General features: G+C 37.0%; 2 protein-coding genes across 7 annotated transcripts in view; one reads left to right on the top strand and one right to left on the bottom strand.

Moving 5' to 3' along the window:
• LOC126366244 (solute carrier family 22 member 3-like) overlaps positions 1 to 24,349 on the top strand; it is a 402,182-nt gene extending 377,833 nt beyond the window's left edge. For 2 of the 5 annotated variants that reach the window (XM_050009299.1, XM_050009298.1), the window contains exons 2-8: positions 19,097 to 19,470; positions 19,715 to 19,949; positions 20,281 to 20,536; positions 20,765 to 21,087; positions 21,356 to 21,653; positions 23,133 to 23,314; positions 24,076 to 24,349. In XM_050009299.1, the coding sequence (XP_049865256.1) occupies positions 19,283 to 19,470; positions 19,715 to 19,949; positions 20,281 to 20,536; positions 20,765 to 21,087; positions 21,356 to 21,653; positions 23,133 to 23,314; positions 24,076 to 24,243 (1,650 nt within the window). In that variant the 5' untranslated portion in view covers positions 19,097 to 19,282 and the 3' untranslated portion in view covers positions 24,244 to 24,349. The other 3 variants (XM_050009295.1, XM_050009294.1, XM_050009296.1) reach the window with 3 other exon arrangements.
• Positions 1,645 to 6,216, bottom strand: LOC126366303 (uncharacterized). 2 transcript variants are annotated; one of them, XM_050009397.1, is made up of 3 exons: positions 5,891 to 6,216; positions 4,439 to 5,342; positions 1,645 to 2,636 (listed from the first exon to the last, which is right to left on the bottom strand). In XM_050009397.1, exons 1-2 carry the CDS (start codon positions 6,033 to 6,035, stop codon positions 4,441 to 4,443), a joined length of 1,047 nt encoding a protein of 348 aa, XP_049865354.1. In that variant the 5' UTR covers positions 6,036 to 6,216; the 3' UTR covers positions 1,645 to 2,636; positions 4,439 to 4,440. The 2 variants fall into 2 exon arrangements, with proteins under 2 accessions (XP_049865354.1, XP_049865352.1); XM_050009395.1 differs by lacking the exon at positions 1,645 to 2,636 and having other exon boundaries at positions 3,632 to 5,342.
• Positions 24,350 to 25,425: the final 1,076 nt, after the last annotated feature.

Here is a 25,425-nt window from a genome sequence, read left to right as displayed (position 1 = left end):
TAGACAACGGAGGTCGTCATAATATGTAGGTAGAACATAGTTAATTAATGCAGTGTTTTGATTACGCTAATACTAACAGATAAGCGAATATTGCATTAACGCTTTAACAGCAGAAATTTTAGATAATAATTTAACAATAATTGCAAATGCAAGCGTAATTTAAGCCAATAAAAATCATTAATAACAGTGTTTCAATATCATGTTTATTTACGGCAGTCGCTTCTGTAAAAAAACCGGACCTGTCAAATTTTCAGTTTAGGTAAGCGGACCCTGTAAAAAACGGGATAATGCTAGGGAGGTGGTGATGATGACACAAATTTGTCTTTTTGTAACTACATGATTACTTATGTATGATAATGATTGATGGTGTCGAATAGCGCCTAGGGATCTAAACCACTAAATTCGACTTTATGAATTTAAATTCATGTTTGGATTATAAATAATTGATATCACGTGGTTTTTAGGATTAGTGCCCGGTTAATGGCAATAGGCTCGCCCCCTATTATATGGGGCTTAAACATAGCTGGCGAGGAGTGGGTGTTCTATACACCTCTGCAGGCGTGATGCTGTGTATGTATATTATAATATTATATATATTATTATTGTATGTCTTTTTCATATCTCGGGCCTATGGAGGCCAGGACTTTTGGAAGGCGTGCGAAGGGACGAAGCCAACACGTAGAGGCCCCTTAAGACAGTTTAATCTAAATGTGGTGTGACACCAACCGGCGATTATCCCTGTATGCACTATGGGAGTGCACCCAAAGACAATCCCCGGTTCGTGTAGAACTATTGCAGATTATGGGAACAAAGGGGACTGGGCTATTGGGTTGGGGGTTAGTGGACCGGGATACTGGAGCTATGGGGGATTATGGCGCCTGCTCGACCAATGTTGGTAAACATGGATAAATGAGCAGGCGGTGACTCGCCACTCACTGGACACCTATCTAGCCGACGCAACTGGACGGCAAGGCATATTATTATTATTTATATATATATATATACATATATATATATATATATACATATATTATATGATCAAACGAACGAAGCGAAGTTCAATCAATATTATACGAGTCGCTTCATTCGAAGATATAAAGTTAACCATGTAGTCCTTTTAACCTACTAGGCACACATCGCACGTATTTTAGAGATATCGATTTACTTAATCGATACCATAATGTTTTTTCCAGTACCTACATCCCTAACAGTATGGCCAACAAACGTCATTCGTTTAGAGTAAGACTCCGAATAATAACGTTTTGTAAGTGTATGGGGTTGAGGTGGGAGGGTGTTTATATCTTCGAATGAAGCGACTCGTATAATATTGATTGAACTTCGCTTCGTTCGTTTGATCATATATTATACTTCGCCGCTTCATTCGAAGATATAAAGTTAACCATGTAGATGTTTAGAGATTTTTCTATATAAAGAAAAACATTTATCACCTTAGGAAACGTTTATTCGATTAGTACTATCTTTTAGTTAAATCTAATCAACAAAAATAAACTTAATTCTAAATAAATTAAGTCTTAAATAACCATAGAGAGGCATCATAAAATTGTGGTATTATAATTCAATAATTACGAATAGGTATAATGAGTATATATACTAAGTTATAATCACGATGAAGTCTCTCCAGCCACCGCTCGAGCAAAGACACCATCATCGCTAACAGGCCTATTATAAAATCTGGCAAAGGTTAGCGATGTGCTGGTCCAGCCAGCCGCCTTACGAATGGTGTCGACGCAGACGCCCGCGGTGGCGGCAGCGGAGGTGGAGGCATGTCGCGTACTGTGCGCGCCAAACACGGCAACATCGATGCCGCTCACCGCCAGCGTCTGTTTGATCCAGCGGCCGATGGTCTGAGATGTGGCCTTCTTATGTGGCCTTTTGTATGACACTAGAAGGTTATCTGTACCTTCAGGACGCAAATTTGCTGTAGCCGAGAGATAATCCTCGAGGGTCTTAGCCGGACAAATAGCAGGGTTGGTCACAAAATATGGCAAAACCAAAAGCGGTTGGTCTCGACCTGCTGCTGACGTTTTGACTATATCAGTAATTAAAATTTTTAGTCCCGAAGAAGAAGTACAAATATTGTTAATTTTTATTAACGACAATGTTTGTAATCTATGCCCTGTACAAAGAGCCAGTAACACCACAAGCTTTTTAGTCAACAGTTCGAGGCAAATTTCTAAATTAGGATACCACTGAGAAATGTGATTCAGTACGACTTGCGGATCCCAAGTACTGTTGTATTTGGGACGAGGTGTTTTCAGTTTGTAAACTCCTTTCAATAACCGTTTTACTTGTTCGTCTGAGCCTACGTTATTCCCTACGAGTAACGATAGGGCAGACCGGTGGCTATTAATTGAACCGTATGATGATCCTTTATTATATTGATCTACTAGAAAAGTAATAACAGATGCAATATCAGGTTCAAATAAGTTGATGCTATTTTTATGACAGAATTGCCACCATAACTTATAAGTAACGGAGTATTGCTTCATTGTATTTTCCGATACTGAAGCTAGCATCAGATCTAATGCTACCTCCGGGGTTTTCCGTCTTGTAAGGGCAAGCCTGAGAGCGTCGCGGCCCCCAGGGTAAGACTGCGGTGTAGAGGATGACGCGTTCTGAAACGGGAATGTAAAAGGTCCCTGTTAGGTTTGAAATATATTATTTCTGAAGTAAGCATAGATTTAAGCAAGGGGAACCATGCTTGTCCTGGCCAATAGGGAAAGACTAAAATACCGGTAGCCTTATTATCGAGGATTTTTCTAAGGCATTTCAGAATTAGAGAAAAAGGTGGGAATGCATAGAAAAATTCAGACTGCCAGTTAATCGCAAAAGCATCAATAGCTATAGCGTCAGGGTCTGGTTTCCACGAAATGTACCGTTCGCATTTGGCGTTGGTGCGAGAGGCGAACAAGTCAATTTTTGGTTGACCCAGAGTTTGAACTATGGTTTGGAAAGCCCAATCGGATAGTTCCCACTCTGTGTCAATGTTTATTTTTCGAGACTCCTCGTCTGCTTCAATGTTGTCGCGAGTATTTATATACGATGCAAAAAGCACAATGTTTCGTCTCTCACACCACTGCCACATATCTTTAGTCAGGTTATTTAAATGTGGAAACTGGACTCCACCCATGCGGTTGATATAGCTAATAGCTGTTGTGTTATCCACCCGAAGCAAGATAGAGCTATTTGAAATGTTTCCGGCGAAGCATTTTAATCCCATGAAAATAGCAAGTAATTCGAGGTAATTTATGTGGAAAGAGGCCTCGTCGTCTTTCCACCCCCCATTTACGCGATTGCCGTTACAGAAAGCGCCCCAGCCTGTTCTAGAGGCGTCTGTATATATCTCAAGGTCAAAAGTCTCTTTCAATCTCATGGAGTTTTTACCGCAGGTTATATTTTGTTCCCACCAATAAAGATCTGTCAAAATTGAAGCAGGTAATTTAATCTTTGATTCGTAATTGTTGTTCTTTTGTAGGGCTAAGAACTTCACACGCTCCAACGCCTTTGTATAAAGCCAACCATACTTTATACCTGGACATGCTGCTGTGAGAACTCCAATCAATTGTGAAAAATCCCTTATAGTACATTTGGGCAAAGAGGTGAATTTTTTGATAAGTTGCAAAATGCTGGATCGTTTGTCGGATGGTAAACTTAACGACAAATCCACTGAATTGTACATAAATCCTAAAAACCGGCAAGTTTGTTGGGGATTCAATACACTTTTGTTGTGATTAATAACAAATCCTAGGCATTCTAGCAACTTACAGGTCTCCTTTACGTTACGACAACATTCGCTATACGTATCACCTATACATAATATGTCGTCTAGGTACACAACAGATTTATAACCTTTATTCCTAAGATAGTTTGTAACTACCTTCATTACTTTTGTAAAAACTCTTGGAGCATCGCATAGACCATAGGGCAAAGCGTTAAACTCATACGGTTGGTCAAATTCAAATCGTAAAAATTTTCGGTTATCTTTGGCAATCGGGACTAAAAAATACGCTTCTTTTAAGTCTACCGTAGCTAGGAAGCCATTTCTTGGTATGAGTTTAGCTGCTGTTCTATGGTCTTCCATTTTGAAATGAGTCTTGACTATAAATCTGTTCAACGACTTTAAGTTCAAAATAAACCTTTTATCCCCGTTCGGCTTAGGTGCCAAGAAGAAACTAGATATAAAATCGCCTTTGGACCTATTGCATTCTGAAATGGCACCTAGGTTTATAAGTTTCTTTATAGCTATAAACATATCAGCTTCTTCAGTGGGTGCCACTGAACAAACCGGGGAAGAGGTTTGTAAGACTTCACCGGCGAAGGGGATAGAATAACCGTTTAATATCCATTCAAGAACTACTTGATTGTCAGTGATTTTTAACCAACGATCATAAAAGTGATGGATTCTGCCTGCGTGTACCTCTATTGCTGTTGCGTTGTGGCTCGCTGCTTGCTCTGGTTGGTCTGCTTCGAATGGGTCGCCGTTGGCGTGCCCCTGCCACGACCTGCTGCTGATGTCCGTTTCGCTCCCCCCCTCCCCCCTCTGTTCGAGGAGTAACGGGGGCTCGACCAGTTTCCCGACTGACGAGAACGGCTTGTTGACGGCTGTGAGGTTGGAGGATTATTCGGCTTTGAGTTAGATGGAGGGGGCTTCTTAATTTGCAGCCCCTGTTTCTCAATTGCTTTAGATGCTTTGATCTTTTCAGGAAGCTTCTTACTGAAAAGCATCTCATCCCTTTCTACATCTTGTACTATATTTAAGAACGTCTTGTTCAATCCAGGGGTTACAAACTTCTTCCTAGCCTCGGTCTCCGTAAAGTGCACCTCACACAGGAGTCGGCAACTGTCACTTAGATATTTAATGGCTTCGAGCCTATTTTGTCCATCATCTAAAAGGAGTTCCAGTCCTTTATTGAGGGCCGTAATACCCAGGCCTAGCTGCTGTTGAACGGTCTCAACTCTCTTGTCGCGAGCCTTACTAGCTTCCGGTACTACTGCCGATATTTCGGGATTTAATTTTGGTGCCTTCAGTAGAGGGCAGTTTTCAGGTATTAAAAATTGTTTCAGCAATTTTTCTTTTACCTCTTTATCAAGACCTTTACGTAATATTGGCAACCACAGTTGTGCCAAGCTATCGTGTATTTTAGGGCCAAAGTTGGGCGTATCTTGCGTAGATTCACCTAGCGCCGCGAGTATCTCCGGATCAAGTTGGGGAATCTCAACAGAGTCGGCATTGGCGCTGTCTTCTGCAGGCGCGGGGTCGTCCGGGAGTAAATCCTCCGCGGACTCCGCCGCCTCGACGTCCTTAATCGGTTGTTCATCATCTAAAACCGATATAAGACATAATGTAATGAAGGGTAGTCTTTTATAGCATGTCACGTAATATTACAAATGGCGTATATGACACTAATTAATGTTTTTAACTGCTTAACTGTAAGTCAACCCACGGTTTACTTCTCAGTTTTATTGAAACATCATATTTGACTACCCGACGCAGTGTAAACATAAATCAATCATCTTGCTATTGTGAAGACCCACGGTCGACCTCTTAGCGTTTTAGTTTGACGGTATGAGAAAAAATAATTACTAATGTTAATTGTAGGTAATTATAAAATGCCTACGTGATAACCCTCGGTTACCCTCTTAGGCTAGATGAACTACCATCGTGATGACCCACGGTCAACCTCTAGGTGTATTACGTAACGATACCGTAACCCGTAAAACAAACGGCCAAACAAAATGGGAATGTCATCGTGATAACCCTCGGTTAACCTCCAGACAAGATTAGCTACCTTTGTGATGACCCACGGTCAACCTCCAGGTGCATTGTATAACTATACAAAAAACCAGTAAAAATAAAATTATAACTCACCTGAATTTTTCTCGGAATCCGACGATGAATAAGTTATGACACGTTTTCGCGTTTCTTTCTGGCGAGATTTCTCTTCCAGTTTTCTGATTTTGCGTTTGTAACGCTCAATTTTGTCACCATCATCACAATGTTTTCTTTTCGGCATGATATTTGAAAAATAACGACACTAAGGTATTAGAACGACGATAAGGTTATAATACGTGCGTGCGCAGCCTCGCACGAAAAAAGAATGACGTTTGTTGGCCATACTGTTAGGGATGTAGGTACTGGAAAAAACATTATGGTATCGATTAAGTAAATCGATATCTCTAAAATACGTGCGATGTGTGCCTAGTAGGTTAAAAGGACTACATGGTTAACTTTATATCTTCGAATGAAGCGGCGAAGTATAAATATATATATATATATATACATCATAGTTCCTCTATATATATAGGAGCATAGAAGAACTATGATGTATATAATATTATAATATACATACACAGCATCACGCCTGCAGAGGTGTATAGAACACCCACTCGTCGTCGCTATGTTTATGTTTAAGCCCCAAGTAATAGGGGGCGAGTCTATGATTGGCAACTTTAAAACTCAAAACGTTAAAAGTTAGCTAAAAAGCTATTTTTGTATACCTACCTAAAATTTTCTTACTAAATAAATAGCAACATAACATAGCATAAGCTTACTACATTACTCCAACTGGAGTAGTCAGAGGTAAATCCATCACAAGATACAATAAGTACCCACGCCTTACCGAGCTTTCTGCTAGACCTAAATAAGTATAAAAAAAAAATTATAAAAAAGTTTATTTAGGTAAAACCTACGACACACATATACATTTACAACATATAAGTATGTAATAATAGTCTAGTGTAGTGTGTATGTATAAGTATGTTAGGTTAGTTTTTTTTGACGTGACTTATTGTAGATTTGCCGCAGATGGCATTAACTACTTGCCCGGACAAATGGGGAGCGCTGAAGACTCTCACCCGATATTAGGTTAGTATAGTTCGTAGTTTCTGCTACATAAGTTAATACGTCACTTAACATACACCTACGTATCAGTCGGTATAATACAAGTGAACACGGAGAAGCGGGGATAAGGGTAGAATTTCCGCCCGGGATTCGAACCAGGGACCTCCGGATGGTGAGCGCAATGCTCGATCACTGGACCAAAGGCCGTTACAGACATCCTTAAATTAAATGATAGACATAAAACCTACACTGTACAAATTAATACCAGCTGAGGTATGCATTGTCTCGTATAAATTAATTAAATGCAAATTATTCCACATCGTCGCACATGCGCGTCGCGTACGCCACATGTGCCACCATCATACAATTTTTAAATTAAAATTCCAATTGTATTATTTAGTAGACTGGCACATGCATTTAACATGAGAATTTTCTTTGACTTGACGAACTATGCAAGTAGTCGAAAATGAAAACGCCTGCAAAAATAATTATGCATGTTTTTGATATCATATTTTATATAGGCGTTTCAGATTTTCTTTGTAGATGGGTACTTAATTAATACTTTATAACAGATCTCTATTGAGGGACAAAAATGACGTGGGATCTACCCTTATTATATAAACACTCCAGTCTTGGTTAGAGATGCTATGTGTCAAAACTGTATATTCAATGTTGCATTAGGTAAATCTAATCCAACCTAGCCTACAAGATCCCACTGCTAAAAAAAATAAATTAATAAGTATATGGAAACTTTACATGTTGTAAACCTATTAATCAGAAAAAAATGCAACCGGTATAAATAGGCTAGTTTCCAACTAGTCAAATCAGTTAGTTTTCACTAAACGTCAAAACACGAAATTACTATGAGCATGACAAAGCACACCTGTGACGCCATAGAAAAACGCGATAAAATGTCGGACTTATTATTACGGTTTTCTTGATTAAAATTCATAAATACTTAAGTTAAATAGAAAATGTTTTTCGTTAGTTTTAGATCTGTCTTTATTTAACAATCAGAATTTCATATTTTTCTTGAACCTAGTACACGACCCAATTAGTTGACCAGCATTGATAAGTAGGTATGCGTTTTGATATGTATATCGATTGATATAAATCTGTCTTTCCAAGATAATATCAAGTATTCATCCAACTCATCTCGCCATATTTTTCAGACCAAAATGGAGAGTTGTGGAAGAAAGGGAGCGAGTCCTTTGCCCTGCAGTGGGATGGTGAAGGTTAGTAATAACAATGATAATCTACATTCTATACAATTTTATACAATATCTATACACATAAAACTGTCAGTCGGCAGTTTAGATTACAAGCTAATCCGGCTCTATAATAATTAAAAAAAAAACATCTCGTTAGAAGAATTCTAATTTCTTTTTCTATTTAAAATTGTAAATGGCTCTGTTTTTGTAATGAAGTGTATTATGTTGTTGTTTATATTCTGGGGCTCTTGAGTTGCTTATTGCTAGGAAATTTCTGTGTACTATTTATATAGATCTAGGTAATATTTATTATTAGGTATATTGTATGTGTATATAAGCCTGTGCTGGATTCCAACCTGCGACTTCAAAGTGAGAGGCAAGCGTTCTACCAACTGGGCTACCAAGGCTTTACTTATTTAGATTATGATCAATCTAATGAATATCAGCTTAGCTGGCAGTCGTATATCTTAAGTAATTATTTATTATTTTCACCCATTTAATACAATGTAATGAACATTAAAAAAAAAAATGTGATATCAGATTCGGTACTATATTTTATAGGTAAGTTAGTACCTGCTAGCATGTTGCCCACGACTTCCTTCACGTGATTTTTACTTTTCACACTTTATGAAAGTAGGACATACAGCTCTGAACGAATTCAGAAAAATATAGAAATAAACTTGAAAACTATTTAGAGACAGTCTCGAAAAGTGATTTTTACGCCGAGAATCAGCCACAAGAATTTCTTATCGTGAAAAGACTCAGAATCATCTATTCAAAGTAATTATCATGGATAAACCTGTTGAAGGTCAATTTAACATGTCTGATTCTACTTTATTTGGCAAGGTGTTATGGCTGAGGAGAAAAAAATACAAGAAACTGCAACAGCAACACTTGTTTTAAAGCAATGTATGGTATACATAACGAGTTATTTAATAACTAGAGGAACACATTTTGATACCAGGCATTTTTATTATGAATTATTAATTTTATAATGAGCTTGGGCTAACCATGAGACCACGATGCTAATGTACCTATATGAATGAATATCCAAACAAATTGCAGATGTACAAAAATAATGCAGTTTGTTTGAGCAATGCGAGAGTTCATTACCAATGACATTGCGGCTAGATAGTCTGCCAAGAACCATTTCTATAAATGTAATTCAAATGTCTGTTATACACTAGTATTAAATTAGAAATCACAAGATAACAATCACTAGGGGGGTAACTTTTTTGAAGTTTTTTCTGAAGTGTCAAGTTTTTTAAATGGCTTCAAAATTGTTGATAAATGGCTGATACAGTGAGCAAACAGAGAATATTTCGAGAATATTGTTTTTTTTAATCTTAGTAATATAAAACTTGTATTCATATCATAGGAAGTTTTTTGAAGACCATCCTTTATGATTTAAAAATAGAATGCAGGTAAAAAAATATATTTCAGTATTCATTTAACATTTTCCATCCATTAAAGACATCTAAGAAATTCAGAAAACGTCCTGTCCCATACTGAATTTAATACATATTTTTTTGTTGTTTGAAAGTATCCTAAACCGCTTCATTCCTCGTTCGTAGTAGTCTTATCACGTTCTAAAGACATTGAGACTAGAAAGGTAGGAATATTCTGAAATAAAATAAAATATTCATTATCGTAGCGAATAACAACTACTTATCTATTTTATTTCCTAATATTCTTGTTTATTCTACTTTTGGAACAGTTTCAAATATTGGTGCTGGTCTTGAGAGATCTTCTTCTTCTATCGTGTGGTTAGTGAGATGGATGACCAACCCCATCATCCCTGGTGTCAGGATTATTATTGAGCCGTAGTAACCGGGACCAACGGCTTAACGTGCCTTCCGAAGCACGGATCGTCATACTTTTGGACAATCAGGTGATCAGCCTGTAATGTTCTAACCAAACTAGGGATCACAAAGTGATTTTTTTGTCCCCACCGGGATTCGAATCCGGGACCTCCGGATCGTGAGCACAACGCTCAACCACTGGCACACGGAGGCCGTTGTCTTGGGAGATAGGAGATGTCTTTCTTGAACTCAAGGTAAGAGAAAGACGGTACTATTTTTAAAACTTCAGACAGCTTGACTAAAATACTCGTATAGTTTTATCCACCCGGCTTGGTAACTTGAACGTTATATTTGCATACAGTTATTAATTTTATGATCTGCATTTATCTAAACGACTAATGGAATAAAAATGAATAGAGTCGCTAGTCACAAGTATACCCGAATTAGAGGTTAGACGGCTATCGCGCTTAACGGACCACGTTGAAAACAGGAACCATAGAACAAAAATGTAAAGCAAGGATCATCACAAGTTCAGTCACGCGTTAGTATTTAACCTCTTTCCGGATTTAATTCCGACAACCATTAACAAAGCGCCATCAAATTAATAGCGAGCTTTAATCTGTGTAAGAAGAAATTCAGCTGAGCCGAGTTAATTCAAATTTTGATAATGGCAATTTGGTTTTATGACAAGCGATGCCAAGGATTATCCCACCGTTTCATTTTGATAAGTAGAGTTCGCTTGGAATCGTAATATTCGTAGACTCGCCCTGAAAGAAAAGGTATTTAGTTTTTTTGGATTATTGATTTGAGCAGAATTCTAAAATGTACACACGACTGTTCCTCCTCAACTCGGCCTCAGCTGATCATATTGGTATTTTAAGTTGACATTAAGAAGAATAGAATAAGAATAAAATAAATTTATTGCCAGTAACAATTTACATTTGCTCATGCATATAACCCGGATGCTAATTCACATTAAAGCGTCCTCGACTAGAGGACTTTACTCACTGGGGTCGAGCGTATTCGAAATTTGAAATTAATGACGTCATGCTGAAGTAAAGTCGAGGTGAGGTTGAGGCTCCGCCAAAGAATACCGATTTGAGGTGAGTTCGAGGAAGGCCTTGAAGTCGCCTCAACTGAGTCGAGGAAGAATCGAGTGAACATCTTAAAATACAAGTGATAGTACCCGTGGTTTCCCTCGCATTATTTCAATAGACGCAATTTCCTTTTTTGTACATTTGACACTTTTGTTAGTACACAAACACGACGAATCAGTAGAGTATTAAAATTAACACGTGGAAGTGTAACAAATAGACACACTTTTAAACAAATTTATTCGTCACTTTCTCACATGAGCAATCTTTTCCGCGATGTGATTCGTCTTCTTCAGAAAAACGCGAAAAAAATTAGGGTTCGAAAATTCATTTAGGCTCCTTCATCTGACCTTTGCAGTAAAGTCCTAATTGTGTAATTTCTCTTATAAGTATATTGTAAGTATTTTATGCAATAGGGTTTTGTATTGTATTGAATACGGGCAGGACTGCGCAAGTAATCTGAAAGTAATGTTTTATTGTAGAATAAACAATTAAACTTCTACGTACTTTGTCCCCGACACGTATTTTACTTAATTATTTTCCACCGCCACTGAAATCTTTCATAAACATAATTGCGAGCAATTCATCTCAATTAATATAATTTTAAACAGGTGAATAAATATGTTTGAAGGAGTAAGTTTAAATTATTGAGTTCCGAAGTTAGGCGCGCCGCGACGTTAAATATTCTGGATTGCCTGTAGCGATTAAGAGTTCGCGGAATTCCTTCTGATGATAAGTTTAAAATATTGATAAGCCGTGGTAGCGTAGTTGGTAGAACGCTTGACTCTCACTGTAAGGTCACAGGTTAGAAACCAGCATGGGCCTAAACCTATGGTTTTTGATATCGTTTTCGAATTCATGTTTGGATCATAAATGATTATCACGTGCTCAGCGGTGAAGGAAAACATCGTGAGAAAACCCGTATAGAGCTGGTATTTCTTTGGCGGGTTGGAAGATTAGACAGGCAGTCGCTTCTGTAAAAAACCGGACCTGACAAATCTCCAGGTTAGGTTAGGTTAGGCAGACGCGGTTGTGTGCAGTTGCGTTCCCGTGTCCTCGCCACATGGCGGCAAGGAGGAACACCGTTGGGTTTTAGTGGGTATACCGGGTGGCAACACCCGGGGAGTCCCACATAACCACGTCGTCCCCCCGGGCGGCGTGGTATGCGTAACGCATTTCCCAACGTTAAAAAAAAAAGGTTAGGTTAGGCAGACACTGCGCTAGAGAGATGATGATAAGATAAAAATATTGCCAATTTACTTGAAGATACCTAAAAATAAAAACAAGTGGTTTCTTAGGGCTTTGACTACTCCTACTATGTGTGTGTGATTAAGTACACAGTGCATAAACTCACGCCCGTAATCCCTTATGGGGTGGACAGAGCCACGGGTAAACAAAGACTGCAAGTTGTCTTTGATACGATGTCCTATTTTTTAATTTTTTTTTTACCTTTGATGGGTTTGCTCTTGGCTCCAGACTTGCCCGAAGGCATTGATGAGGCCTAAGATGGAGCGAGCTCGCCTAGAACGTGCCTGTTCACTCTGGCCTTGAAAGCATCCGGGTTATATGCATTCGGAGATACAGAAGACGGCAGAGAATTCCACTCATTCCTATGGTGAATTACGATGACAAGGGATCAACCTATCGGCCATAAGACAGAACACAATCCTTAGTCAGATTTTACGGCTGAACGTACTTTGTTTTTTATTTGCTCCCAGAACAACATAAAAGCATTGCGAAATTTCGTAAATACCATAAATTCATGTTACAAATCTTTATAGGTATTTTAGGAGCAATGATATCTTCATAACATCCTCAAGTCTGTAACACAGTGTAATTCAATTTGTATGAATTATACGTCGTCTGATGAGATAAAGGTGGATTGGCACGATTCGGGTTTACACGTCTGAATGGATGGAATCAAAATTTATTATTGAATTTGTTACTTCGTGCTTAGTTATACTGCTCCAGACAAATAACTCTGGTGGTGAATAAATTAATTTATTTTGCCGTCGTCGTATTAGCATAGAATAAATAATAATACTACACATATAGTACGGTAATTCTCCCCCGCACCAGTTCGTGTCGGGGATCGACTTCACTCCCTCTGGGTGGTTTGTTTATGAATCTCTCTCGTTATCTGTTTATCTGTGGCTTTTATTTTACACATCTGTTTATTTGTCGTATCTATTATGTATATTTTAACCCCTTGGCATACTATCTACCTTTGACTAATACTTTCACATTTTTCGTAATCCCTTAATTCATATATTTTCTTCATAATTATATTTGCTTATTTTCTTATTTATTGTAAGTAAATCCCGACACTTTTTGATGGCACGATAGTTCAAAGTATTTATAAGCGTAACTTAGGTACTGGCAGAATATCAGTGTTGCTAAGAGTGGTATTTCTACTATCCTTCGCAACAACATGCTGAGTCAGTCCCTTTTCCCTGGCAGTGTATTTTTGATTTGTATACTTATCTTTATCTTCTCTACTATTGTACTGCACTGTTTTGGGAATAAAGTTATTCTATTCTATTCTATTATAGTATTTTATGCAACAGTTGTATAAGAAGGGTCAAAAAATGCGAGTGGCGTGAGTTGCGATGTGAGCCTTGGCGAACATCGCAATAAGAGACGCCACGAGCATTTTTGACCTAGTTATACAACATTGCATACAATACTTTTTCTACGACGACGTAATTTTAAATGAAACAAACGAAACACAAAAATTTTCCAATTTATTTTTCAACGCGCGGGAAAATGGCGGCAAATGTATACTTTTTTTTTTAAAGTATATCTATGGCACCAAACAAAGTAAAGGTGCCAGTTTCCAGGTAAAAAAAAAAAACAACAACAATGCTTTTTTGGCGACATTATAGTACAGTTACACTTTGTAAACAATGCTTTTATAGGCCATAGAGCGTACACTTTTTCAAAGAGTTTAATTATGTATGTACTTATATTAGACTTTTTGGTTATTTAAATGCCAGATTAAAGTAGAGGAGTAGAAAAAAATACAAATAGACGAAAGAACTTGTGCGGACCGCACCACGAACTCGATAATGCGTACTTTGAACCGTGACCTTTCCAGTCGTTTCAATAGCGATGTGTGACCACCTCATTATAACATGCCTCCGTTTAACATTTGTTTTGTAATATTAAATAATTATATGTAAGTAAGTTTAAGTAGTATGTATCTATGTACATATATACCGCGATGTCCGTGGCCTCACTCGGCAGGGCCCGCAGAATACCAGCGTAGTGGCTCACGCCGCGACTTATGCTGAGCGAGGTCCTTTTATTCCGGACTCCACCGCAGATGATCGGGCCGTCAGTGCGTTGCATTTAGAATACTTAGTTTTATTATTATTGTTTTTATGATTTTGGTTTGTTTTTCTTTTTGTTTTGGTATATTTTTTTTGTCTATGTACTTATTGATTTCCGTGTGGTTTCTGTCCTGTGTTAAATGTAATGTACCTGTCTGTCTGTGTCTGTGGTGTCCGGAAGTAATAAATGTTTCTTTCTTTCTTTCTTTCTTTCTAACAAAACAAGCTAAAATTGCATTATTAAACTGCGACAAATCATCGTCTCCCTAGCATTATCCCGTATCACAGGGTCCGCTTACCTAACCTAAAGATTTGATATGTCCGGTTAGAGTAAACCTGAAGAAAATAGGAAGTATTTATAATATTTTTTATTGTTTGTACTTTCTCTAGACCTTCAAGTAGTGGCAAAAAGGTATAAAGCTCATTTGGCTTAGTTTATTTATGACATAAATAATAATTTCCATCACCGAATGTCATGGCTACACTTATGCTATCTGTTTTCGCCAATCTAGGGTCCCAACACCCTTAAATCGGGTAGTTTCTAAGGTCAAAGATAAATCATGAAATTCTGATTACTAGATAAAGACAGATCTAAAGGTGACAAAAACGTATTCTTTTTTCTATTTAACTTATCTTTGAATTCAATAAAGAAAAGTGTACTAATACATCGACATTTTGTCACATTTTTCTATGACGTCTCAACGTAACAAGTAACTGATTGGACTAGTTGGAAACTAGCCTATTCCTTGACGTCAGCACCGCAGCGTATAGATGGTGCAATGACGTATGCTCGTCGACGAAATCTTGTCAATGCCAAACTATTCTACTGACGTAGACGCAGCGGAATAAATCGTCAGGGCCCTAGGCACAAACCGGAACAGAAGAGACATGAGTCGATTCTCAAACGACGCGGATTTTTAGCGGTTCACCGCACGGTGCGGCGATGATCGTGTTTTATGCATCAGCTGATTACATACAACACTTGTCGACCGTTTCACCGCCAACCGCGTCGATGTTCGGTGTCGTGAGTCCGGGTGAGAGCCTTCAGCGCACCCCATTTGTCCGGCCAAGTAGTTAATGCCATCTGCGGCAAATCTACAATAGGTCACGTCAAAAAAAGGTTTAAACCACATTTTTTTAATTTATTTTTTTCAAAAACTGTTTCGAGATTTCGTCTTAATTACTCTTATTTTTCGGTATATATCTCTCAAATTAGCCGGGCGGTGTTTATTTTTAGCAAAACTCGTGTATTTATTCATGTGACCTAAAAGTAGTCGAATGGCGGTTGATATAGTTATTTAATCTGTGATAATAACAATTGCCTAAGACAAACGAGCGTTTCGGATGCGGGAACCTATAATGTACTTTCATATAGCTGCAGTAGTTTTAGGCGGATGAGACGTTCGTTATGAAAAAACCGAAGATTCAAAGTGTAACTATCTTGCCTACTCATTAAAGATATTTTTGAATTTAAATTTATAATATACGTGTGTTGGACCGTTGGTCGTGTCTGCGCTCTAAAACAGATTGTTTTTATTATTTTAGCACCCCTGTGCTCAAAAAACATTTTTTCTATAGGAAAAATGTACATAATACCTTCTTGTAGAACGTGCCTTTGCCATCCGGCATCGCTTCGTCTTGACAGTTGCTCACTGCAATTTAACTTCGTGATCCGATGGCCTCACATCCGTTACTTAAATACACTTTTAATTAGTTTCCAAACTGTAAATGGATTGGTTAATTTAACGTCTATTAATAATTCAGCCACTCCACATTACGAAAAGTCCAACTCAGGCAAGTTCGTTTTGAAAATTTTGGATCAAACTTTTTAGTGTGGGTCGATTTCTACCCTTAACTGTCAAAAAAAAAGGTTAAAAAAGGAACAAAGAGACGGAAAAAGTAAGTTTTTTTTTTATTTTATTTAAGTAGTACAAATTAAATTATTTAGTATCTATGGATGGCACACCTGCAGCAACCCGCAGTAGAGCAGCGTAGTGGAGTATTCTCCATATCCCTCCGGTTAATTGAGGACAGGCCTGTGCCCAACGGTGGGACGTATATAGGCTGTTTATGTTTATGATATACGTGTACGAATGGATATCGACAGGTATACACTTCTTCTTCAATCGTACGGGTTGTGAGGTGATTACTAACCCCATCATCCCTGGTGTCAGGGTTACTATTGAGCCGCCATAGGCCCCTGACATGACTCATGTAACGACTACGTACTTACATCAGTAAGAAGTAACCGGGACTAACGGCTTAACGTGCCTTCCGAAGCACGGATCATCTTACTTTTCGGACAATCGGGTGATCAGCCTGTTATGTCCTAACCAAACTAGGGATCACAAAGTGATTTTTGTGATTTGTCCCCACCGGGAATCGAACCACATACTACACACTTACACACACTACACACACACACTACACATTTAAAGGAAATTACTAATCAATTAACAATTTGATTCAATCCGTCGACCGAAGTGCGCAGCAGGAATTATCTAAACCGATCGGAACACGGGAGCATTCTACAAATTAGTCAGCCAGTCAAACAGATTAGAGGTAGATTCTAGACCGACTCGCTCTGATTAGCAAGTAATAGGTATGTCAGTGAGCATCCAATTAGGTAAATAAATTAATATCAGTGAGTCCTCTCCATTTGGGGTTCAACAAATAAGTTAAGTAGTTGAAAAAAGTTATCATCTCAACAATTTAGTGCAATAAATTCTTGTTATTTTGTAATTATGTTAATGTTATCGAAAAAAGAATATTGGTAAATAAGACCTAGGAACAGTAAATCTAAAAAAGAGAGATCCATTCGAAAACTTGGTAGTCGTAACACTTTTATTCCGGTAGCTTTTTAAAATAACATCACTAATTTCTGAACGTTACCTATGATGATTAAGTTTTATTTTGTCTTTCTTAGTTTATTATTGAGTAATTTTATAACTAGCTACCTTACTCTGCTGCGTAGCGCGTGAAACAATGTAGGTAAGTACGATCATGAGCATTAATATGTATACACTTTGGTACCATGTCACATTAACTTTTTTGACAAATTGAACTGTAAGTCTCACTAAATGTCAAATATGTTAGTACGACAGAGTCCTAAAGTGGGTTTTTTATATTACTCATGACTGTACATTTTAAAATCGCCGATATTAAATCTCGTGTAAACAGTGTGCAAATAGTCCAAACAGTGGCGGTAACGGCCGATACTTTCTTTTTTGATCAAATGAGAAATAATTTCACTTCTATTAATATAAATCATTGCTTATTAGATACACAATACTCGTTAACAGGTAACGTCACTCAAAAACCCACGACACCAATTTCAAACTGCGGATATTCCATCCTTAATATTATGTTTTCCTTAAAGCATTTACCTTTAAGAAATTTTTATTTACAACCGATCGCCTAAGAAGTATACTCTACTCTTAAAATATTTTGCTATTCGTGTTTGACAAAATCATAAAATTATTTATCATTGCAGTGAATTTGTTTAAGATTAAACCTTATCTTGTGACTATAAGTGTGATCTCAAGAACGTATTTCCTTCTAAAGCCAGTAGATATTTATTTTTAGAAGCAGTAGTGTCTAGTTTAGTCGTTATGTAAGGTGCTGTTATTATTATGACATAAAAAGTGCTAAGATTCTTTATTAGTGATAATTTGTGCAGTTGTGTGTGTTTCGCCATTCAAAACGGAAAAAACATGCCTACTTGATAGTAAATAATCAATTTATGATAGATAATAAAATTGTGAGGAGCTCGGTGGCGCAGCGGTAAACGCGCTCGGTCTGCGATTGTTAAAGTTAAGCAACTTTCGCAAAGGCCGGTCATAGGATGAGTGACCACAAAAAAAAAGTTTTCATCTCGAGCTCCTCCGTGCTTCGGAAGGCACGTTAAGCCGTTGGTCCCGGCTGCATTAGCCTTCCGTAATAACCATCAATCCGCACTGTTTAAGGCCCGATCTCCCTATCTATCCATAGGGAAGGCCCGTGCCCCAGCAGTGGGGATGTTAATGGGCTGATGATGATGATGATAGAAAATTATCTTTTCTATTCATTTTGCAAAGTTATTAGCATGCTCAATTTAAACTCGAGATTGAATTTATTTATATACTCGTAGATATAGATAAACATGTAACCAGTAATAAAAACAGTGCCCCCTGCAGTGGGGACGTTAATGGGTTGGTGATGATGATGAAAAACAGTAATGGGACCTATACTATTTCTGTTTATGTTGTGTTTATGTATACAAATAAAAATAAAAAGGTGAATTTATAAAACAGTGTTAGGTATATTAACTCGTAACTATTAATATTTATGCCCATTTTGGTCTTTTTATTATCTTTTCATCTTTCTTTTCTTCTTATCTTTAATAAATATGTAAAAATAAGATGAAAGACGCGACTCTTAAATTGACATTGTTCTTTTTACGATAATAGATTATTGTTAATCTCTCGAAAATGTTATATAATAAATACTTTATTGCACCAAGAAGACAAAACACAAATATATATATACAGTACAAATATACATAGCCTACATACGTCCCAATGCTGAGCATAGGCCTCCCCTGAAACAACCGGAGATGGTATGGAGCATACTTCGTCACACCAAAGACAAAATATAACACAAAAAACGATAAATGAATAATTCTATAAGGAAAATATAAACATAGCAATTAGCGGCTATAAAGGCTGTAAAATTTTATTTATCAGTTCAATTGCGGTAATTTCCTTTATTGTTTTATTTATATAATGAATACATTACAATTATATTTTTGCCGCAGGTAGACGTAACAATGGACAAGTTTTGGACAAAAAGAACCGTTTAGATAATAAAAATATAATTAAACATGAAGAAAGTGAATTGAAAGGAATTAAACAAAGGAGAAACTCAGAAAAGGCAAGAAACAAACAGTGTGAAATAAAAGTGAAGAAAAACAAAAGTGTGACATTATTACATAGAAAACACAATGAAAACAAAAATGGATACAAATGCCAAAGTGGCAGAAAAGGCAATGGATCTTGACGATGTTCTGGTGAATGAACTCGGACAGTTTGGACGATTCCAACTGTACAACATATTGCTGGTAGCGGCGCCTATGGTGTTTTCGGCGTTACTAAATGAATACGTGTTCTCAGCTGGAGCTATTCCTCATAGGTATAGTACCTTTTGTATTTATCATAGAGGCAGTGACTGAATTAATAAATAATGAAAATAGATTCAACTGTTGTAATTGGAGGTAGTAACATTATTACATTTACACCCAAAATAGTTTCAGTCCTAACATTTTCCTTTATATTAATACAAATAGCCAATACACCAATTTAGACCAATCTAGCTATATCAACTCTCGTAAACAGTAAACCAACCATACCAAAAATTATGCTGCTTCTTATTACAGGTGTCATATCCCAGAATGTGATCCAATCGTGGATGAAGCCATCTACAGTCCAGAATGGATCCTCAACGCTGTTCCTAAGGTCGGCGAAGGGTTTTCAAGCTGTTGGCGGTACGAGTCTATTAATGGAGTCAATACAACCATAGACTACTGTCCAGCTGAAGCCTTCAATCGATCAAAAATGCTAGACTGTGATTATGGTTTTGTCTATGCTAGACAAAATTCAGTTGTGTACGAGGTAAGTGTTATTAATAATTAACTTCAGTGACCTCACGCTTTGTCAGAAGAGTGACGGTACTTAAGTCTTATACTAATTAACCTTTATAATCTTACGATTTAGCAGAAGAGTAATTCTAGTATGATTTTAATCTACATGATCCTATTTGGTATATAGAAATCAACTTTACTGCTGGATGTTTGTTTGCATCAATTTTAAATTTAGTTCTTTGGTGTTTAAAATTATATCCTTTAAAATATTATATGTTTCTGTTATATTACCATTTAAAAATAAAACTTTGTTACTAATCCTTCGTGAATATTTAACTCCATCAACATTTTCGTTATTTCAGTTTGACTTAGGCTGTAAGGAATGGCTGCGCACTTTGGCTGGCACATTGAACAGTATTGGCACATTGTTGGTGATGCCAATCAGTGGGTTCATTTCCGACCGATATGGCAGAAGGGTGACTCTAGTCGTCAGTCTCTTCAACGTTGCTCTGATAGGTTTAATACGAGCCTTCTCCGTAAACTACCCAATGTACCTGACTATGCAGTTGCTGCAAACTGCCTTAGGAGGTGGTACTTTTAGTACCGCTTATATTTTTGGTAAGTTTCTTAAAATCAAAACCTATTCAATATAATTATTTTACTTGCTTTTTTTGACGGAAAATTTTATCATATTTACTGTCTTAGTGATCCATGATACTAGGTTTTTTTCATTCATTACAACGTTTCAACCAGCAAGAGAGTTAAAACGACGCTTAATATTGATCAGTGACCTGAATGAATGATGGAAATTGTATTGTTATGCTAATGTTCGCTGCATTGTTTCAGCTACTGAACTGGTGGGGCCAAAATATAGAATGGCTGTTGGTGTTACCTGTTCCAGTATGTTCGCTTTAGGCCAAGTAGTGCTTGGTGGAGTAGCATGGTTGGTTCCAGACTGGAGGCATATGACTTTGATACTATTCGTCCCATGTTTCATTTTTATCTCCTATTACTGGATCCTGGCTGAAAGCGTACGATGGTTATTGTCTAAGAGGAAGTATGAAGAAGCAAGAGAGGTTTTGGAGAAAGTAGCCAAAGTTAATGGGAAACAAATCAGCGATTCCAGCATGCAAGCTTTGACAAGTCATCCTACTCCAATTTTAAAAAAGGTAACGCACATCTCTGAAATGTTGATAGTTATCAGATTTCATAATAGTTGCCATATTAATTTTAATCTTGCTCCTCTTTCTAGAGTTTCTAAGGTAGAGGCCTGAAGACCGGGAATTCAAATTTATGCTTCAACTTCTACAACTATTTGTATTTCCCTGTCCTAACCTTCGTAATATTCATCTTTAAAATTATTATATTTCTCGTGGTTTTTGATTGAAAATAATACTTAGTTCTAAAAGTAAATAATATTGTTTTCTCATGTTTCAGACAAGCAGCAAGTCAAACTTGATAGCTTCAGTTTTCAAGTCATCAGTTCTTCTGCGTAGAGTTTGCACCACTCCTGTTTGGTGGATCTCCACTACCTTTATCTACTATGGCTTGTCTATCAACTCCACTAGTCTTTCGGATACTATGTATTTGAACTACATGCTGACTGGAGCCATTGAGTTGCCGGGATTTTTTACTGCTTTGTTCCTCGTCAACAGACTTGGAAGGAAGCCTACTCTGTCAGGAGGATACTTCTTGTGTGCCGCGTGCAACATCGCTTTTGCCTTTATTCCTGTTGGTAAGACATAGTTGTATTATATTTTTAAAGTTATAACTGCTTGCACCCTTACGAGATTCATCTTATGAGAGTTCCCTTTTCTTCTACACCGGGAAAAAACGTCTGCAGGCGTTATCCCGATTCCATGTATCAAAGTATTATAAATGGAAGGTGAATGACCTGTGCGAATGCGCAGATATACCCTATCTTCCAAATTATAGGAAAAAAAAAAACATATATTTAAACATAGTACCATGTCTAAACTAGTAAACTTTATTACCAAAAATGATCCTCAGAGCAGAGTCTTGGTTTTGTAATAACGTTCTTTTAGTTCATGATTTCTCCTAATTACTTGTTTTATAATACTCATTCGATTTAATTGAGGTTTAAATCTAATGTCAAACCTGGTACTATCTTTAGTCTGCGTTTTGTAATAAGGCGAATTATTTTTGATAAAATGTATTCCAATGGTATTGCATATTATGTTAGTATGGTTATTTATTTCATAATCCATAAGTCTAGTGAGTTCTTATCATAAAAATATATACAAATTCTGTCAATATAATTGAGATAGAGATAAAAATTTCGATAAAATTATCATCTAAACCTTTCCACGTGCAAGTTTTTTTTTTATATTAACTCGTTTATGTCCGCGAATTTTGTCTGTTAGATAGTTTTTCATGTCTTTACCGCCAAATCGGCTGAGTTTAGTATCTCAGTCGGTTTGGCGGGCTTTTCAAGGATGGAGTTAGAGTAAATAAGTAGGTATAAAGTGTGAAGAAAGACAATTCAATATATTCACTTGCCTTGCATAATATATTTTTATAGACAAGCGCTCATTTCTTTTATTTATTTATTGACTAAATCTTAATACATTAAATAAACACATACACACATTAAATCACATCACATTACATTTATTAATCTTACTAAATATACAATATATCAATGCACTGCAAAACTGTTTGCCTGCAGAAAAGAGTCTCTAGTAATAACATTTATAACAATTGTATCTAATAGTAATTTGTACGTATATCACAATATATGTGTCACATTAACTAACTCAATAAACAACCAGTAACTCTTTTTTAAGATGAGCTGTCTTATGTGATACTATGGCATTAATCTTATCTTTATCAAATGTTACAAAACATGACCACGTGCGAGTACAATTCCGTACGTAATTCTCTAACATAATTTATATTTTTTATTTAAAATCATCATCTCCTTAGAGTTATCCCGTTTGTCACTAGGTCAGCTTACCTAACCTGGAGATTTGACAGGTCCTTCCAACCAAAGCCAGCCCAATATAGGTTAGGTCACATACCTTCGAAACGCATTTCTCGGGTTTCGTCATCGTTATAACTACGATTTTGAAAATCGTTGGTTTAGGCTCGTGCTGGAATTCGAAACTGCAATCTCACAGTGAGAGTGAAGCGTTCTCCAAGTGGGTCACATTAGTCACGTCCAAATAATATATTCTTCTTCTTTTCATTTCAGACAAAACGATTATCCGGCTCTGTGTGTATCTGCTGGGCAAATACGGGATAGCCATGGTATTCACTTCCTTGTACCTGTTCACATCAGAGCTCTACCCCACTGAATATCGACATACGCTCCTAGCATTCTCCTCTATGGTGGGCCGAATTGGATCTATAGTCGCCCCTCTCACTCCAGTGCTTGTAAGTAATTAATAATACTACTATAATACATATTATAAACTCACGTCTATTTCCCATCGGGGGAAGCGGAGATATGGAATTCCATTTGCTTCGATCCTGACCTACTTCTCTTGCTTCCTCGACATTCATCCCGCCCGGAGCCCGCACAGAATAGATCTTACTGAACTCTATCTAAGGACATCTCCAATTTGGTCAATGAACGTCCTTTTAGGTCTTCCTACTACTTATAATATATTTTATTTTGAGTCCATCATAAAGAGACCTATATAAAATTTTAGCGAAATTATAAATAACTTTTATTCGTCTTTAACAAAGTCGTTGAAGGTCAAATTAATGATAATTTATTTTTATATGCTTTTACATAATGTGACATGTATTTTTATGTGTATTATTTTTTCCTGGAAATTAATAATGGTAAAATGTATAATAAACATAATAATTATATTATGAAATACTTTGTGGTTTGCGCTATTGTTGGAAGTACGTTTTAAAAAGGTGTTTTTCTAGGCCAATATAAAATAAAAAGAAAACCTACATTCCTATTATTATTTTCCTAATTTGCCAATTCTGTGCTATTCATAAACATGAAAGACATCCTGTAACTATCAGCTATAAATATACTTTTACGTCTTTTCAGTATTAATATACATAATTATAAAATAATCTCACAACTATATCCCAATGGGTTATTCAACCAAGCTTTCTATTAGAGCAATATGACCAATATACATAATTATTAATATACTTTTTCATCTTTACAGAGAGAATATTGGCTAGGATTACCATCAATACTATTCGGCTGTATGGGGCTGATATCTGGTCTCCTGATCCTTACACAACCTGAGACTCTTGGAAGTAAACTACCAGACACGCTTGCTGAAGCTGAAAACCTTGGAACACCGGAATCAAAGCTCAAACAAGTTAGCTGATCAGCAATAAAATCTGTCAAACAGATCTTGCTGATCAGTATTAAACTGAATCACCAATGTATCTTTGCCAATGTATTAATAATAAAATTATAGTTAGAAAATTGTGGACAGGCACTTATTTAGGCAGCATGGTCTTATGATCTTAGCCTGACCCACAAATGGGCAAAAAAAAAATAACAGACACTTATGTTCTGAAAAGTGGGATTTTTCATACAGTTTATTAAAATTTTTGATTAAAAAGTCCAGGTATTCAGTGGCGGCCTTAGGGCGGTGCAAGGTGAACCACCGCATCGGGCGCCGAAAATGGGGGGGGGGGGTGCAAAATCAACCAAGATTGGTTCACCCTGGCCGCAAACTAACTTGATCGGGTTAGATTGCGGCCACATAAAATTCACACCATTCGTGCTTCGGAAAGCACGTTAAGCCGTTGGTCCCGGCTGCATTAGCAGTCGTTAATAACCACCAATCCGCACTGGGCCCGCGTGGTGGTTTAAGGCCAGATCTCTTTATCCATCCATAGGGAAGGCCCGTGCCCCAGCAGTGGGGACGTTAATGGGCTGGTGATGATGAAAACTCACACCGGGAGGCCCCAAACTAATTGAAAACATTTCAATTTTGGGAGGCTGAGGGGCGCCGCTTTGAGGACTTGCACCACCTAAATATTTTGCTAGGGCCGCCATTGAAATATTGAAGAAGTGTAAAATGTTTACCAAAGTTTGTAACAACTTATTTAAGTAGCTTTATATATTTAAAAATGTTTCAACCTTCGTTGGTCTGCTGAAAAATTGATATTTATGAAATTAAGTAGGTATCTGATTTAAAAGTTGCCTGTACTTACTTCTAAACAACCAAAGATACGTTTTATATGGTAGAATATTTTTATATAAATAAATTTTTATGTATTTTATTCGTTGTTACTTTTTTGGTTCTCCCTTCGCGGGTTGGAATGTCAGCAAAACCGGACCTGTCAAATCCTCAGGTTAGGTAAGCGGACCCTGTGGAAAACGGGATAATGCTAGAGAGATGATGTTAAACATTTTAAGAATAAATGTAAAATTTCAGTTAATAAATTAATGTTTTTTAAACTTTCATTCACGTCTTTTATTTACTCAGTTCAAGCAAAGTCCAATTAATTGCACAATCTACGTGTTTCAAGTTTTGATTCCAATGTTACCACATAAA

The sequence above is a fragment of the Pectinophora gossypiella genome, chromosome 4, assembly GCF_024362695.1.
Source record: "Pectinophora gossypiella chromosome 4, ilPecGoss1.1, whole genome shotgun sequence".
Classification (NCBI taxonomy): domain Eukaryota; kingdom Metazoa; phylum Arthropoda; class Insecta; order Lepidoptera; family Gelechiidae; genus Pectinophora; species Pectinophora gossypiella.
This window is presented reverse-complemented; position numbering and strand designations above follow the sequence as displayed.